This window comes from Nannospalax galili, unplaced genomic scaffold (genome assembly GCF_000622305.1).
Source record: "Nannospalax galili isolate Female #2095 unplaced genomic scaffold, S.galili_v1.0 scaffold127, whole genome shotgun sequence".
Taxonomy (NCBI): domain Eukaryota; kingdom Metazoa; phylum Chordata; class Mammalia; order Rodentia; family Spalacidae; genus Nannospalax; species Nannospalax galili.
In genome coordinates, this window is record NW_008360326.1 from 2,110,345 (window position 1) to 2,126,628 (window position 16,284).

The 16,284-nt window shown below is 41.3% G+C and overlaps 1 protein-coding gene across 1 annotated transcript in view; it reads right to left on the reverse strand.

The window, feature by feature from the left end:
* Pecr (peroxisomal trans-2-enoyl-CoA reductase) overlaps nucleotides 1–16,284 on the reverse strand; it is a 41,237-nt gene that overhangs the window by 6,370 nt on the left and 18,583 nt on the right. The window contains exons 4-6 of the mRNA XM_008825679.3: nucleotides 11,613–11,694; nucleotides 5,900–5,996; nucleotides 3,598–3,708 (exon numbers count right to left, since the gene is read on the reverse strand). Of these exons, the coding sequence (XP_008823901.1) occupies nucleotides 3,598–3,708; nucleotides 5,900–5,996; nucleotides 11,613–11,694 (290 nt within the window). The remainder of the gene's footprint in view (nucleotides 1–3,597; nucleotides 3,709–5,899; nucleotides 5,997–11,612; nucleotides 11,695–16,284) is intronic.

The following is a 16,284-nucleotide window of genomic DNA, read 5'->3' on the forward strand; positions in this document are numbered from 1 at the left end:
CCAGCTCTCAGGAGGCAGAGGCAGGTGGATCTCTGTGAGTTCAAGGCCAGCCTGGTCTACATAGTGAATTCTAGGTCAGATGGGGCTACAGGAAGACCCTGTCTCAAAAAAAAAAAAAAAAAAAAAAGATGGTAGAAACTGATGGAGCCTCAGTGTGAGTCACAGCAAGAATACAAAACGGGCCAGTGAGATGGCTCAGCTGGCCAAGTGCCTGTGGCTGAGTCTGATGAATGACCTGTCACTGATTTCCAGACACCACATGGTACAAGGAGAGGACCAACTCCTGAGAGTTAGCCTCTGACTTCCATACCTCCATACTTGAGCCCTGTCACACATACACACCCCCTCTCCAAAAAATAGTGCAAAAAATATTTTTAAGAGTATAAAACTGTATTAGTCAAGGTACCAGAAGCCACAATCTTCTGGCCCACAGATACTCATGGGAGTAGGGGCGGGGCAGTTTCACTTTGGCATGTCTTTGATGAAGCAGTAAAGATTTTTTTTTTTTTTTTTTGGTCTTTTTGAGTCAGGGTCTCCCTGTAGCCCCAGCTGTCCTGGAACTCACTATGTAGACCAGGCTGGCCTTGAACTCACAGATATCTGCCTGCCTCTGCCTCTCGAGGGCTGGGACTAAAGGTGTACATCACCATACCTGGCTGTATTTTTTATTTTTGTGTGTATGTATGTGTGGGTATGTGCACATGTGAGTACAGGAGCCCAGAGTCCAGAAGAGGACATTAGATCCCTAGAGATGGTGTTACAGATGGTTGTGAGGTGCTCAATATGGGTACTGGGAACCAAACTTGGGTCCTCTGCAAGAACAGTATGTGCTTTTAATCACTGAGCCCCCAATTTTACTCGATGTCCTAGTTTGTTTCTCCATTGCTGTGACAAAACAGTCTGACCAACACCAACATGGGGAGGAAAGGGTTTATTCAGCTTACATCTCCCAGGTCACACAGTTCATCAGGGAGCCCAAGGTAGGAACTTAGGGCAGGAAGCTAGAGGCAGGAGCTGGAGCACAGGCCATGGAGGAATGCTGCTTACTGGCTTGCTCCCCTGGCCCCTGCGCAACCTGCTTTCCTATACAATAAAGAACAACCTGCCCAGGGGTGGCACCACCCACAGTGGGCTGGGCCCTCCCACATCACTCAAAAATCAGGAAGATGCCACACAGACATGGCCACAGGCCAGTCCAATGGAGGCAATTCCTGAATTGAGGCTCCCTCAACCCAGGTGTGTCAAGCTGACACTAAGGCTATCCAGCACACTTGACATTCTAAAATGACTGGATGCAGTTAAATGGTTTTTAGCAAGTTTTTTTTTTCATGAATTCATTTAGATTAAAAAAAATTATGTGTGTATGAGTGTATTGCCTGCATGTATGTAAGTACACCTGTGTTGTGCAATGCCCAGGGAGGTCAGAGGAGGGTGTTAGATCCCCTGGAACTGGAGTTAGGGATGGGTGTTAGCTGCCATGTGAGTGCTGGGAATCGAACCTGGGTCCTCAGTAACAGCATCCAGTACTCTTAACCCCTGAGCCACCACTCCAGCCATACAGTTTTATTTGATAATTTCATACATGTATATAATGAATTTTGGTCTCTTCCCCCATTACCCTCTCATTTCCCTCTTACTCCTGGCTAAACCCCCTCTTCTTCCCAACAAGCCCCGCCACCCCAAGCAGGCATATTTAAAAAAATGAAGAGAGTAAGACTATCACTTCAAAGGAAAACAACTGACAGTATTTATTGCCAATGATAAAAATTAAGCTTTCAAGTAAAAATACAATTTGGAAAGCTTGTACTTGTAAGCTTATCAGGTTGCTAATACTCAAAGACTTAAAGCTGGATGGAAATATTAAGAAATGTGATCTTTTGATATGGCACAATGAATTATGTTTCACCACTTGATTCTGCATGTTTCAGTGACCTAGTATTTTCCAAAAGACCAATGCCTGATATTACAAAATTATATATATATATATATATATATATATATATAATATGAGTTCAAGTAACAGTGTACAGAAAGTTAACTGATAGGGTGTCAGATTTCACACTACAATTAATTTTAAAGACACTCAGGGCTAGGGCTGTAGCTCAGCTGGTGGACTGCTTGCGTAGCATATGCAAAGCCCTGGGTTCAATCCCCACAATCAAATAAACCAGGTATGGTGACATATGCAATCCCAACACTCAGGAGATGGAGACAGGAGGATCAGAAGTTCAGGGTCATCCTTAGCTACATAACAAATCAGGGCCAGTCTGGGATACATGAGACCTTGTCACAAAACCAACCAACAACAAAACAACACAAACCATATCATTTATTGAGTATTAAAAAAGGATAGCACATTATCGGGAAAGGCTATCAAGATATTCTCTTTTCCAGCTTCTGTAGGAAGCCAGATTTTCGTCCTATGCTTTAGCCAAAATAACAGATTATAACAGAGTAAACAAGAAGCAAATGAGAACCAGAGGGGCTGGAGAGATGGCTCAGCAGTTAAGAGCACTGGCTGCTCTTGCAGAAGACCTGGGTTCAGATCTCAGCACCCACATGGTGGCTAACAACCTTCTGTAACTCAAGCTCCTGGTGAATTAACGCCCTCTTCTGGACTCTATGGGCATTGCAGGGATGCAGTGCACTTACATACAAGCAGGCAAAACATTCATAAACATAAGAGAAACATACATAATTAAAAATATATATTAAATTTATAGATTAATTTAGGAAAACAGACTTTCATTTTTAAATTTAAAAAAATGGGGCTAGAGAGATTGCTCAATGGTTAGGAACATGTACTGCCCTCACACAAGACCTGAGCTCAGTTCCCAGCACCCACATCAAGTAGCTTACAGCCACCTGTAACTACAACTCCAGGGGATCTGATACTCTCTTCTGGCTTCCACAGGCACTGTATTCATGGACACAAGCCCACCTACATACACACACATATGTACATGATTAAAAATTAAAAATAAAATCTTTAAGTTTTAAGATTTTTTTATGTGGGGGTAGATGGGTGTGTGTGCCATGGTGTGTATGTGGAAGTCAGAAGATAACTTGTGGAAGTTGATTCTGTCTAATATGTGGGTTTCACGGATCAATCCTTTGCCCCCTGAGCCATCTTGCCAGCCCCTGAAACTTTGAAACTTGACTTTTTAATAAAATTGAATCCACTGAGGAATTTCTCTGTTCACTGTGGTCTTAAGCTATCTCACCCCAATTAGAGCCACTGAAAAAGCTATGATTTTTACGTACTTCAATCCTATATGGTCACTCATTTGTCCATAATTATCTGCCTTGCTTAGGGTTTTAGGTACCAGACATTGCACGTGATAGAATAATGTAGCTGAAAAGTAACGTGAAGCAACAGAATATGATGTTTTTGATTCTCACTGCCTTCATTCCTGAATAAATTCTGCTATTAGTAGTCAAAGCAACTGAGATATTCCCCAGAGCAGAAAGTACAGGAAGACGTGGCCTGGTGGCAATGGAAAAGTAATCTCTACTAGCCAAGCAGGCCACGAGGCCAGGCGCCAGAGGTTACACATTTTTGAAGTCATTCGCATCAACACTAGAAATATACATCACCTCTTCAGGAACTCCAAGTCGTTTAGCTGGGATATTCTCAAAGGCACCTTCAAACATGCTTTGTCCCATATCACCATAGTTGTCAGCAGCAGTCTGGGAATAAATGGTTCCCTATGTTAGAAAATAAGAGAGGAAGAAGATAAAGTGGATAAAGTTAAAATTAAATCATAAAGATACCAAGGGCTGAGCTCCATTCCTAGCACCAAAACAGCAAACAAGACACCTAGGTAGTTCACTGACCAAGAACAAAAACTGAATGTCTTAACATTTCTAAATCAATTTTTCTCTAGCCTGTCAAAGGGGTCTAGTTAACTACTATCCACAAGCGAACCATTTGAATGAGGCTCAGCACCGCATACAACTAGGTGAGGCAGATGCTTCTGCAACCTTAGCACTGGGGTGGAGATAGGCAGATCCCTGGAGCTTGATGACTGGCCTGTCTAGCCAAATTGGTGAGCTCCAGGTTCAACAGAGATTCTAAGAACTAAGGTAGAGAGTGACTAAGGAAGACACTCCACATTGACCTCTGGCCTCCATCCACATGTACACACAAACACATACACCACATGCACAAAACAAGAAGAAAGTTAATTTTGAAGATGCCTATATTGTACGTACAGTATGACATCAAAACACAGAGAAATTTTCTTTTGACTTGTGGTTGATCTTTAACTGGGATTTTCCCTCTGAACTCTAAGATTCAGCTTCTTCCCTAATAAAGGACAACCAAGAAAAAACCAAAATCACAGGAAAAAAATTCATCTTTGAAGTACTGTTTCTTTTGTGTACATATTGTATGTGAGTGTGTACATGTGTGGGAGTGTGCTCAACAATACATGCACGTGTAGAGACAAGAGGTCAATGTTGGAGGTCTTTCCCTATAGCTCTCCTTATTTTGTTTTAATTTATTTATCTTACGTATATGAGAATTTGCCTGCCTGAATGTACATCCCCACCACATTGAATGCATGGTGCCTGTGGAAGCCCAAAGAGAGTGTTGGACCCCTGGAACTAGAGTGACAAGAGAGTAGTGAACCCCCAAGTGCATGTTGGGAACCAAACCTGGGTCCTCTGTAAGAGTAGCAAGTACAGCAGGGGATGTAATGCACGCTGTTAATCCCAGCAGTAAGGAAGCAGAGGCAAGTGGATCTCTGTGAGTTCCAGGCCAGCCAGAGCTACATAGTGAGACTCTGCCTAAAAAATTGTTTTAAAGTTGTTGTAGGTTCTCCTCAGGCCAGCTGTGAAGACCCTGACCTAGACTGATTGGGTCCCCTTCTGATTAGGGGGGACAAGAGGCGCAGAGTCAACACACAGACCCCAGGAGTCGGGTAGAAGCAAGCACTAGGCGAGGTGCTGCAAGCTCGTTTAATGCAGGAGAGGGCATTAAAGGGGCATTTCCCTTTTCTCCGCCCCAAGTCCCTTTAGTCAGAGTATCGTTTTCTGATTGGTCTGCACCACGCAGTCTGTCACCAGTCACTGGGCTCGCTAGCAGGGTACTACGGAGGCGTGGGCTCCTAAGTAACAAGTGCTCTTAACCACTGAGCCATCTTTTCAGTCCCCACATCCTATTTATATTTGTTTAGTTGGTCAGTTTGGAGACAGCACTCCTCATTGAACCTGGAGCTTGTTATGGCTAGGCTGGCTGGCTGGCCAGGGATCTCCCTCAGTGCTGGAGTTACAGGCATATGCCACTGTGTCCAACCTTTTTTGTGTGTGCTGGGGATCTATACTCAGGTCTTCAGTCATGAACAGCAAGCACTTGACCCACTGAGCCATCTCTCCAGCCCCCAAAGCACTATTTCTTAACCTCACTCTGTAATGGAATTTTCTGGACTGCTTTTTAAAATGAAAGTACATACAATCCATAATTTAAAGTTTATATATCATTATTATTTCGCACATAATATATTAAGGTATAGTCACGACTGAGAATTGCTATCTCATTAACAATCAAAGAATACTACTAAAATGCATAATTGACTTTCTAATTAATCTAAAAGTCAATCTTTTTTATTTTATTTTTTGGTCTTTTTGAGATAGGGTCTCCCAGTAGCCTCAGCTGGCCTGGAACTCACTATATAGACCAGGCTGGCCTAGATCTCACAGAAATCTGCCTGCCTCTGCCTCCCAAATGCTGAGATCAAAGGTGTGAGCCACCATGCCCGCTTTAAAAGTCAATCTTTTATATTATATTTACATATTAGTTAATATGTTCTACTTATCTTGTCATCAATGACACAGTTATCAGCAAATGGAATCAGAACCCAATTTGTCAACAGAGTTCACAGATAACATTACTTACTGGAGCAACACAATTGATCCTCACTCCACTGCTGGCCCAAGCCAAAGCCATGGATTTGGTGAGGTTGTAAACACCTTCTCTTGCAGCTCCACTATGCCTTTAAAGACAAAATAGAAACATTATAATTAGCTTCTGTTGAGTACTTTTCTCTTTAACAAAGTTAACAAGTGCACCAATGATCTAAGAACTTCACAAAAATAATTCTTGTTATGAGTCTCTGTCATGTTGAACCTCTGTCTAAAAATCTGGAGCTGGAGAGATGGCTCAGTGGTTAAGAGCACCAGGTGGCTCTTGCAGAGGACCTGGGTTCAATTCCCAGCACTCACATGGCAGCTAATAATAGTTCATAACTCCAGTTCCAGGGGAATCTGACACCCTCTTCTGACCTCCATGGGCATTGCATGACATGGGTGCACTTATATACATGCAGGCAATACACTCATATACATAAAAATAAAAATAATAAATATTTTGGGGGCTGGAGAGATGGCTTAGTGGTTAAGAACACTGGTTGTTCTTGCAAAAGACCTGGGTTCAAATCCCAGCACCCACATGGCAGCTAACAACTTTCTGTAACTCCAGTTCCAGGGGATCTGACAGCCTCTTCTGTCCACCAAGGCACTGCACAACACGGATGCACTTACCTACACGCAGGCAATACACATATACACATAAAATAAAAATAATAAAAAATATTTTAAAAAATCTGGGTCCTTCAATGTCAAAGTCAATCCACAGTTATCAAACACATCCCACATGGCATAAGCTGTGCCCCCCAAATCACCGTATGCACGAGAGGAATATGCTGACGAATCTTTTATTATAGGAAAAAACAAATTGATAATTTTTTTAGACTTATTTATCTGATGCATGTGTGTTGGGGGATAGTGCACACATGCAGCAGTAAATGTGTGGAGGTCGAGGACAACTTGCAGGAGTCAGTTCTCTTCTTCCACCATGTGAGCTCCAGGAATCGAACTTGCCATCGGGCTTGGTGGCAAGTGTCTTTACCTGTTGAGCCATCTTGCTGGCCCCAAACTAGTAATTTTATTTATTTTTAATATTTTATTTATTGTTTTTATTTTATGTGTATGAGTATTTTGCCTGCATGTATGTAAATGTACCCATGTCGTGCAATGCCCACAGAGGTCAGGAGAGGGCACTGGATTCCCTGGAACTGGAGTTACAGATGGTTGTTAACTGCCATGTGGGTACTGAGACTTGAATTTGGGTCCTCTGCAAAAGCGGCCAGTGCTCTTGACTGCTGAGCCACCTCCCTAGCCCCAAGCTGGTAATTAAAAATATATATATTATTTTATTTTATGTGTATGAGTGTTAGGCCTGCATGTAGGTAAGTGCACTCATGTCGTGCAATGCCGGCAGAGGACAGAAGAGGCCATCGGATCCCCTGGAACTGGAGATACAGACAGTTGTTAGCTGTAAACCAGGTTTGCCTCAAACTCAGAGATCCACCTGCCTCTATCTCCTGAGTGCTGAAATTAAAGGCATGTGTACCATACCCAGTCTTTATCTTTTTATTATTTTTAAATTATGTGAGTGTGTGTGTGTGTGTGTGTGTGTGTGTGTGTGTGTGTGTGTGAGTGTAGATGCCCATGGAGGCCAGAAGTGTTAGATCCTTGAGGAATTGGAGTTACATGGATGCTGGGAACCAAACTTGGGTCCTCTACAAGAGCAAGCGATATGTGAGTTCTTAACTGCTGAGCCATCTCTCCCACTCCTAGAAATATTATCAATAGAATTTCTAGACATATCAAAATTTAAGTGAATTCTACTCTATTCCAAATAAAAGTTTCAAAAGATTTAGTCTACATCTGTTCAGAGTCTCATGGCAAGGTAGAGGTGGGCCGGAGGTGTAGCTCAGTTGGTACTTCCTAGCATGCACAAAGTCCGGGGTTCTATCCCCAGCATCACATAAAATCCAGTATGGTGGTGCATGGTGGGATGGCCATCAGCTACATGGCAAGTTAATGCTGTCTCAAAACAAACAGACAATGCGGTGGAGATGCCGTAATGTGGCAGTGCCTGAACAAAGACAGGAGTCTTTTAAAACCAAGGGTGAGCCCAATCTAGTCTCAAAACGTGTTCCTTCTGATTTGTATGGAACCTTCTTCATTTAAACAGTACATCCAGCATGACAAGAGAAAGAAATGAGGAATCTTGCCTCATCCTTTTGGACCCCGCTACTGATCCATAACAGCATAAAAAAACCACAAACAGATATTATCAATCTATTCCAACCTGTTGTTTGCAACATAAACTGGGGATAGGGTTTGTTGATTTCAACATTGCTGCTTTCAGTAATGGTATTTTCATCACACATACACACATACACACACACACACACACACACACACACACACACACACACACACACAGAGTTCTGGACCAGGGGCACAGAAGGGTCATGAGGGAGAAATAGGGAACATAACCTAAGATTAAAGCTATTTGATTAGCTTAGTTTACAAACTTGGTTACAGTCCTCACCCAAGGCCTAATAAGATTGTTCACATTGTTTTCCCAAAGGCTACCTAGATTTACATAAGCTAATTCTACAGCAGGAAGGCAGAATGAATTGAATAGACAGTGTTAGGTGATTTCAAAACCTAAGATTAACTTTGGCTATAAGGTTAGGTAAGACAGGAGGCATGCCCAGAAAAACCATTCCCACACACACACACACACAAAACAAACAAAAAGAAACATAGAGACAATGTGACTCGGACTGTCTGTGTACAGGATCTTCAGAACCAAGTACAGGATGGTTTAATGTGGAAAAATTAACAAACAGAGCTAAGAAAACAACCTATCCAAAAGCACCCGAAATTAGCCAGGCAAAGACAGATTTGGTAATAAATGCTTCCTGTAGGATTTACTTTGACTTTTAGCCCTGCATGTCAGATGATGAATTCTTTCTAAGTGAAAAAAATTTTATTTCATCTTTTTTCCCTCCTTCAATAGATATTTCACTGAATAACGAATTCCAGGCTGGCAAGTTGTTTTCCATCAGTACTTAGCCAGGTTACTCCAAGCCAGGCATGGTGAGTCATGTACGTAACCCCAGAGTTTAGGGTGAAGTGGGAGGATTGCTGTGAGGCCAACTGGAATACATAGAGTTCCAGGCTAGCCTAGTCTACAGAGTGAGACTCTGTGTCAAATGTTTATTTCATGTTTCCTACTTTGCATTACTTCCCACAGAAATCTGCTTCTGTGCAGACTGTCTTTTCCCTCTGGCTGCTTTAAGATTTTTCTATTCATCAACATGACTTATGATACATCTTGAGTGTGTTCCTTCGTGTTTCTATACGTGATGTCTGCTCAGCTTCTTAGAGCCATAGATTTACAGTCTTCATCAAATGTTGTGGTATTGTTTTTGCACATTTCTACACATTTAACTATTTCCATTGAATTAAAAAAAAAAGAATGGGGGCTGGAGAGATGGCTCAGTGGTTAAGAACACTGGCTATTCTTGCAGAAGTCCCAGGTTCGAATCCCAGCACCCACATGGCAGCTAACAACTGTCTGTAACTCCAGTACCAGGGGATCCAACAGCCTCTTCTGTCTTCTGCAGGCATTGCACGACACGGGTGCACTTACCTACATGCAGGCAATACATGCATACACATAAAATAAAAAGAATTGAATTATGTTATTTCCTGAAAAATGGATGCAACTGAAGGTCATCATATTAAGCTAAATAAGCCAAATTCAAGAAGACAAATTTAGGGGAATGGAAATTTTGTTCAGCGGTTAACTGCACTGGCTGCTCTTGCAGAGGATGTGGGTTCAGCTCCCAGTACCCACATGGCAGCTCACAACTATCCTTAACTCCAGTTCCAGAGGCTCCGATGCCCTCTTCTGGCCTCTGCGGGCATTGCATGCATGTGGTGCACATATGGACATACAGGCAAAACATACACATAAAAGAAAAATTAATTAAAAAATAGTGGACTATGTGAATAGGAAATGCCAGAAAGAACCCACAACCTAAAGTGACTGCTTCTTTCCAGACCCCAGGAAAGGTAAATAGAGAAGAAAAATGGGCAAGAAAAGGCAGGCCATTTGCCTACATTCTTTGCTCCATTTCTGGTACAATCACCTTATGTCCACTTGAGGACCACCACTTGTACATTTTCAGTCCGTATCAAGTGGTGTGAACCCTAGTTCTCAGTCCGAAGGCTGACCTCAGTGGTTCTGTGTGGACCCACATCCAGGGGCTTGTGCATACGTCCTGCTGGCTCTGTTCCTAACATGACAGCTCAGGTGGAGCAGGAGAATGTGCAGTTCTGACAGGCTCCAGGTGAGTCTGATATGGCTGGCCAAGAAACAGCATTTCAGAGAAACACTGAATGAGTCTGAATTTTCTTTCTATCTCATATGCAGCAGGTAATTTTGCTTGTCAGCTTGACTGGGTTAATAAACACCTGGGGAGTAGTGAGGCTTACCTCAGGGTATGCTGTGAGGATGTTTCCTGAGAGAATTCACAGGGCAGAAGGAGGGGGAAAACTATCCCTAAGTATGGGTAGAACCATCCCATGAAGATTAAGAAAAAAGAAAACCCCAGCTGAGAATCAGCATGCCCATTTCTCTGCTTCCTGGGTTGCTGTAATGGCGAACCCCCTGAAACCATGAGCCAAAACAAATCCTCCTCTAAGTTGTTTCTGTCAGGCATTTTGGTTACACAAACAAAAAGTAACCAATATACTATACAATTGAGGGAGTCCTGAATAATAATAGGAGGCGAGCATGGCATTAAAATCTCCATAGAGGAAGCAAAATCTCTACGTTATGTGTACAACGGCTATTTAGAAGTACAATCCCTCAGAAATTTTGGGTAAAAACTCAGTTTCTGCCAGGCATGGTGGCGCACACCTTTAATCCCAGCACTTGGAAGGCAGAGGCAGGTGGATCTCTGTGAGTTCAAAAAGACAAAAAATCCAAACAGACAAACAAAAAACCTCAGTTTCTGTTGAGTCACAGTTTAGCAGTCCTAAAATCAAATAGGTATATTTATGGTATTCAAATCTAAATTAATCCAGATGAATTTAACAGCCACAATTTAACAAAAAAGCATTTCCCACAGCAATGGTCAGTTTAGTAACAGAAAAGATACAGGTGTTCCAGCTATCATGAATTTCAGATAAATGAACGAGTGTGCCTCCATGCAATATTTAGGACCTACATACAGTAAAAATTACTAACTGAGCATCCTGGTTTTTTTCATTCCTCAGTAAATGTGACAACTTTAATATGAGTAAGCATGCTTTAGAAATACATTTTTTAAGGGCTGGAGAGATGGCTCAGTGGGAAAAGTGCTTGCTGCACAGGTTTGAAGACCTGGGTTCAGATCTCCAGCATGCCTGTGGCCCCAGCACTGGGGAGACAGAGACAGGAGAATTCCTGGGACTCGCTAGCTAGGGCAGCCTAACCAAATCAGGTTCAGTGAGACACCTTGTCTCAAAAAATAAGGTGGAGAGTGATTGCAAAAGATACCTGGCCTCCACATACGTGCACACACAAATTCTTAAAAAGAAGTACATTTTAAAAGTTCAAATAAAAGGAAATACTAATGATTGGGATCACAATTTATTAAAGGGATGAGTCATTGATGTAAGACATTTTCTTTGGTCATTATCTCTCAATTCAGAGGACAAACTCCAAAGGCACAGGAAGAAAAAATATATAAAATACATACGCAGCTAATGTAAATCCATTATTAATGAGGACAATGATGTTGACAATGGAGCCTCCATGCTCTTTCATCCAGGAATTGTAAACTGGGAACACAAACAACAATCACGTTAAACAGTGCCCTGCATCTTCTCCAATATCCTGCTCCAGCACACTGCATATTTCATATTTTCCATTTTATCTTAATTTTTGTTGTTATTTGAGATAGGGTCTCATGTAGCCCAGGTTGACCTCAAATTTTCAGTATGGTGTAGGATGACCCTGAACTTCTGGTATTTCTGTCTTTACTTTTTGAGTGTTAGGATTACAGGCATGTACACCAGGCTCTGTAACACATTTTTTTTTTTTTTTGGTTTTTTTTTGAGACAGGGTCTCCTTGTAGCCCCAGCTGTCCTGGAACTCACTATGTAGACCAGGCTGGCCTTGAACTCACAAAGATCCACCTGCCTCTGCTTCCCAAGTGCTGGGATTAAAGGCATGTGCCACCACGCTTGGCTAACACATTTCTTTTTTTTTTTCGGAAAGCCTGGTTGTGGTAAAATTTAGTCATTACAACTTCGCCAACTTGAAATGTGCAATTTAATAATTTTTAAAAACTATTTTTCTGGCCAGGCATGGTAGTGCATGCCTTTAATCCCAGCACTCAGGAGCCAGAGGCAGTGGCAGGTGGATCTTTATTGAGTCTACAGTCTTTTTGACTCAAAAAGACCAAAAAAAAGTGCTGGGCATGGTAGCACATGCCTTTAATCCCAGCACTCAGGAGGTAGAGGCAGGCAGATCTCTGTGAGTTCCAGGCCAGTTGGGACTATGGGGAGACCCTGTCTCAAAAAAAAAAAAGAAAAAAAAAAAGAAAAGAAAGAAAAATAAAAGTCACGTAACATGGTCTTTTGTTGCATTGGGCTTCTACTTAGAATAATGTCTGTGAGGTTCATCCACACACAGTCAGTTAACAGTTCCTTCTTACTGCTGAGTTAGTATTCCACTGTATGGCTATGGCAGATAACGCCTGAGCTGTTTCCTAGGGTATTACTATGCCAACATTGGGATAATTACCTGAACAACTAAAAGCCCAAGTCTTAAATTTAGTTTTCAAGAGTAGGCCTGAACTTGTCTGTTTCCTGGTACTGTGCCAATGGAATTGTCCTGCTGGGACTCTGTCCCTGGAATTGTGTCCTGAGTCTGGTCCCACACAGAATTTTATTCAAAATGGTTTCTCCAGCTTCAAAGGGGAAAGTACAAGCTTGGCTCCACCCTAATCTGAACAGACCATCTGGCCTTTTCATCCATGGGTTGAGATGGGGCAACAGTCTCTTGGTGCTTTGAAATGTTAATTCTCAAGCACACCCACATTCATTCATTCATTCATTCATTCGTTCATTCATTCATATCTTTTTGGATGGAGTACCAAATTGAGGTTGCTCATAAATGAAATCAGGTGCTTAGGTCACAAGACACAAGAGCACATGGTTTTGCTATGGTTAATTAAAAGTTCGACAGACATGATGTCGCACCCCTTTAATCCCAGCACTTGGGAGGCAGAGGCAGGCAGATTTCTGTGAGTTTGAGGCCAGCGTGGTCTACACAGTGAGTTCCAGGCCAGCTGGAGTTACAGGGAGACCCTTTCTCAAAAAGACCCAAAAAAAAAAAAAAAAAGTCATTAGTCCATTGTGTCCATTAATAAAAGTCATTCCCACAGTTCCCACTTTAGGGTGATTATGAATTTTTTATGAATATAAATCTGTATATGGACATGTTTGTTTTTATTTCTCTTGGGTACATAAATATAAGTGAAATTAGGGGGACACTGGTAACTATGTTTAAGTTAAACATTTTTTTACATTATTTATTTTATGTATTTGGCATGCATGGAATTAGTTCTGTCTTTCCACCATGTGGGTACTGGGATCAAACTTAAATGATCAGTTTTGGTGGCAAGCACCCATACATGCTGAGTCATCTCCTTGGCCTACTATGTTTAACTTTTTTAAGAAACTGGCACACTGTTTTCCAAACTGGGTTCACTACGTTTTATTCTGACCAGGAATGCATGGAGGCTCCTTTTGATTATAGATGTTTGAGTGGGTATGCAGTATCTTGCTGGGATGCTGACATGGATTTCACTGATGACTAATGATGTTGATCCAGCCTTTTGCCAGAACCACCCTGCCTTAAGATCATGAAGTGGCTTTGAAATCAAGAAGAGCAAACCCAAAACTGTTGTGACTCTTCTGAGTCCTTTGCCTTTCCACACATATTTTATGGTCAGCTTGTCATTTTTTGCAGAAATTGAAAGGCTTACACTAAATGTACAGATCAATTTGCACAGAGAACCATTGTCTTAATACCAAGTCTTCAAATCATGTAATATCTTTAAGCATGGAATATCTTTATATTGTTTAAATCTCCTTGAATTTCTCTTCCCAGTACTTTGTAATCTTTAGGAGACAGTCTTATGTTTCTTTTGTTAACTTTATTCTTAGACAATTTATTCTGGCACTGGGGAGAAGGCTCAGTGGATAGAGGACTTAATGCCCAATCTTGAGGACTGGAGTTCAGATCTCCAACATCTACACAAAAGCCAGGTGGATGTGATGGCCCACCTGTAAACCCAGGACTCAGGAAGTGAATATAGGGGATCCCCAGGGCAAGCTGACTAGCTAGGATAGCTGAATCATAGAGCTCCAGGTTCAGTGAGAGATCATGCATCAAGAAATTAAGTGAAGAGTAATCAAGGAAGACACGCGATATTCATAGCTGGCCTCCACATGCACACATATACACGTACATGCATGTGTACCCTCACAAACATGAACACACATGTGAATATTCATATACACATAACATACACACAAAAATATTTTTAAACATTTATTTTGTGTGTGTATGTGTGTATTTATATGTGGGTTAGCAGGTGCTACAGAGCACAGGTGGAAGTCAGAGGACAACTTGCAGGAGCTGTTTCTCTCTTTCCACCATGTGAGATCTGGGGATCAGACTTGTTGGGATGTGCCTTTACCCAATGAGCCATCTCACTAGCCCAGTGCTTTTTAAAAATATAATTTTATTTGCTTTATGTGTGTGTACATGATGGGGAGGGTGCATGTGTGCCAAGGCATGTGTCCAGAGGTCAGAGGGACGAGTACAGTTTTGTGGAGTCAGTTCTCTCCTTCCATCAGAAGACTCAATATTGTTAAGATGGTGATTTTCCCCAATTTCATTAAGATGAAAACCACAGTAAATCACTTTTAGATGGTCACCTTCAAGATAAGAACAAAACAAAAACCTTTTCACTGTGGGAAAAGTTCACAAAACTCCCCACGACATAGCATAGTAAAAACATTAAATGTACAGAACAAAGAGAGAATACTGAAACCAGTAAAAGAAAAACAAGTCACATACAAAGGAAAGCCCATCAGAATTACAGCTGACTTATCAGTGCAAACTATGAAAGCCAGAAGATCCTGGACCAAGGTATTTCCAGTTCTACATGACAATAGATGCCAGCCCAGAATACTTTATCCAGCAAAAATGTCTATTATAGTTGAGGGGGAAAGAAAAATCTTCCATGACATGAAAAGCCTGAAAGAATATTTGTCCACAAAACCAGCCCTCCAATGAATACTTGAAGCAATACAGACAGTAGAGAGAGAAACAACTATACCCCAGGGGCAACAAAATAAATAAATAAAGGTATAATCTAGGAAACAAAAAATTATACAAAGAACACAAACAGCAATCAAAATGATGTCAACCAATACACATCTTTCAATAATAACCTTAAATGTCAATGGACTGAACTTCCCAATCAAAAGACACAGGCTAAGTGAATGGATTAAGAAACAAAATCCATCTCTTTGCTGTCTGCAAGAAACCCATCTCACCTTCAGGGACAGGCACTACCTTAAGATAAAAGGATAGAAAAGAATATTCCAAGCAAATGTCACAAAGAAACAAGCAGGGGTTGCAATTCTAATATCTGACAAAATAGACGTCAAAGTAAAACTAATCAGAAGAGATAGGAGGGTCATTTCATTCTGATCAAAGGAACAGTTAACCAAGAAGATATTACAACCCTTAACATATATATGCACCAAACTCATGCACCAAACTCTAGTGCACACGAATTCATAAAAACAACACTACAGGATTTTAAGACACAGATTAAGCCCAACTCAGTAATAGTAGGGGACTTAATACCCCCCTGTCTCCATTAGACAGGTCAACTGGACAAAGAATAAACAAAGAGACGTCTGAATTAAATGATACCATACATCATACGGAAACAAAAAATAAATGTCAGACATCTTTCAAATATTCCACCCAAGCACCAAAGAATACACTTTCTACTCAGCACCCCATGGAACTTTTTCAAAAACTGATAACATACTGAGCCACAAAACAAACCTCAATAAATACAAAAATACTGAAATAATCCCATGCATTCTATCAGACTACAATGCAATAAAGCTCAAAATCAACACTGGACAAAGCCCTAGTCACTACACGAACTTGTGGTGATTGAACAACACACTGCTAAACAATGAGTGGGTCAAAGGAGAAATTAAGAAAGAAAGAAAAGAATTCCTGGAATTCAATGAAAAGAACAGTACAACACAACAAAACCCCTGGGACACTTTAAAAGCAGTCCTAAGAGGGAAGTTCATAGCTCTAAGTGC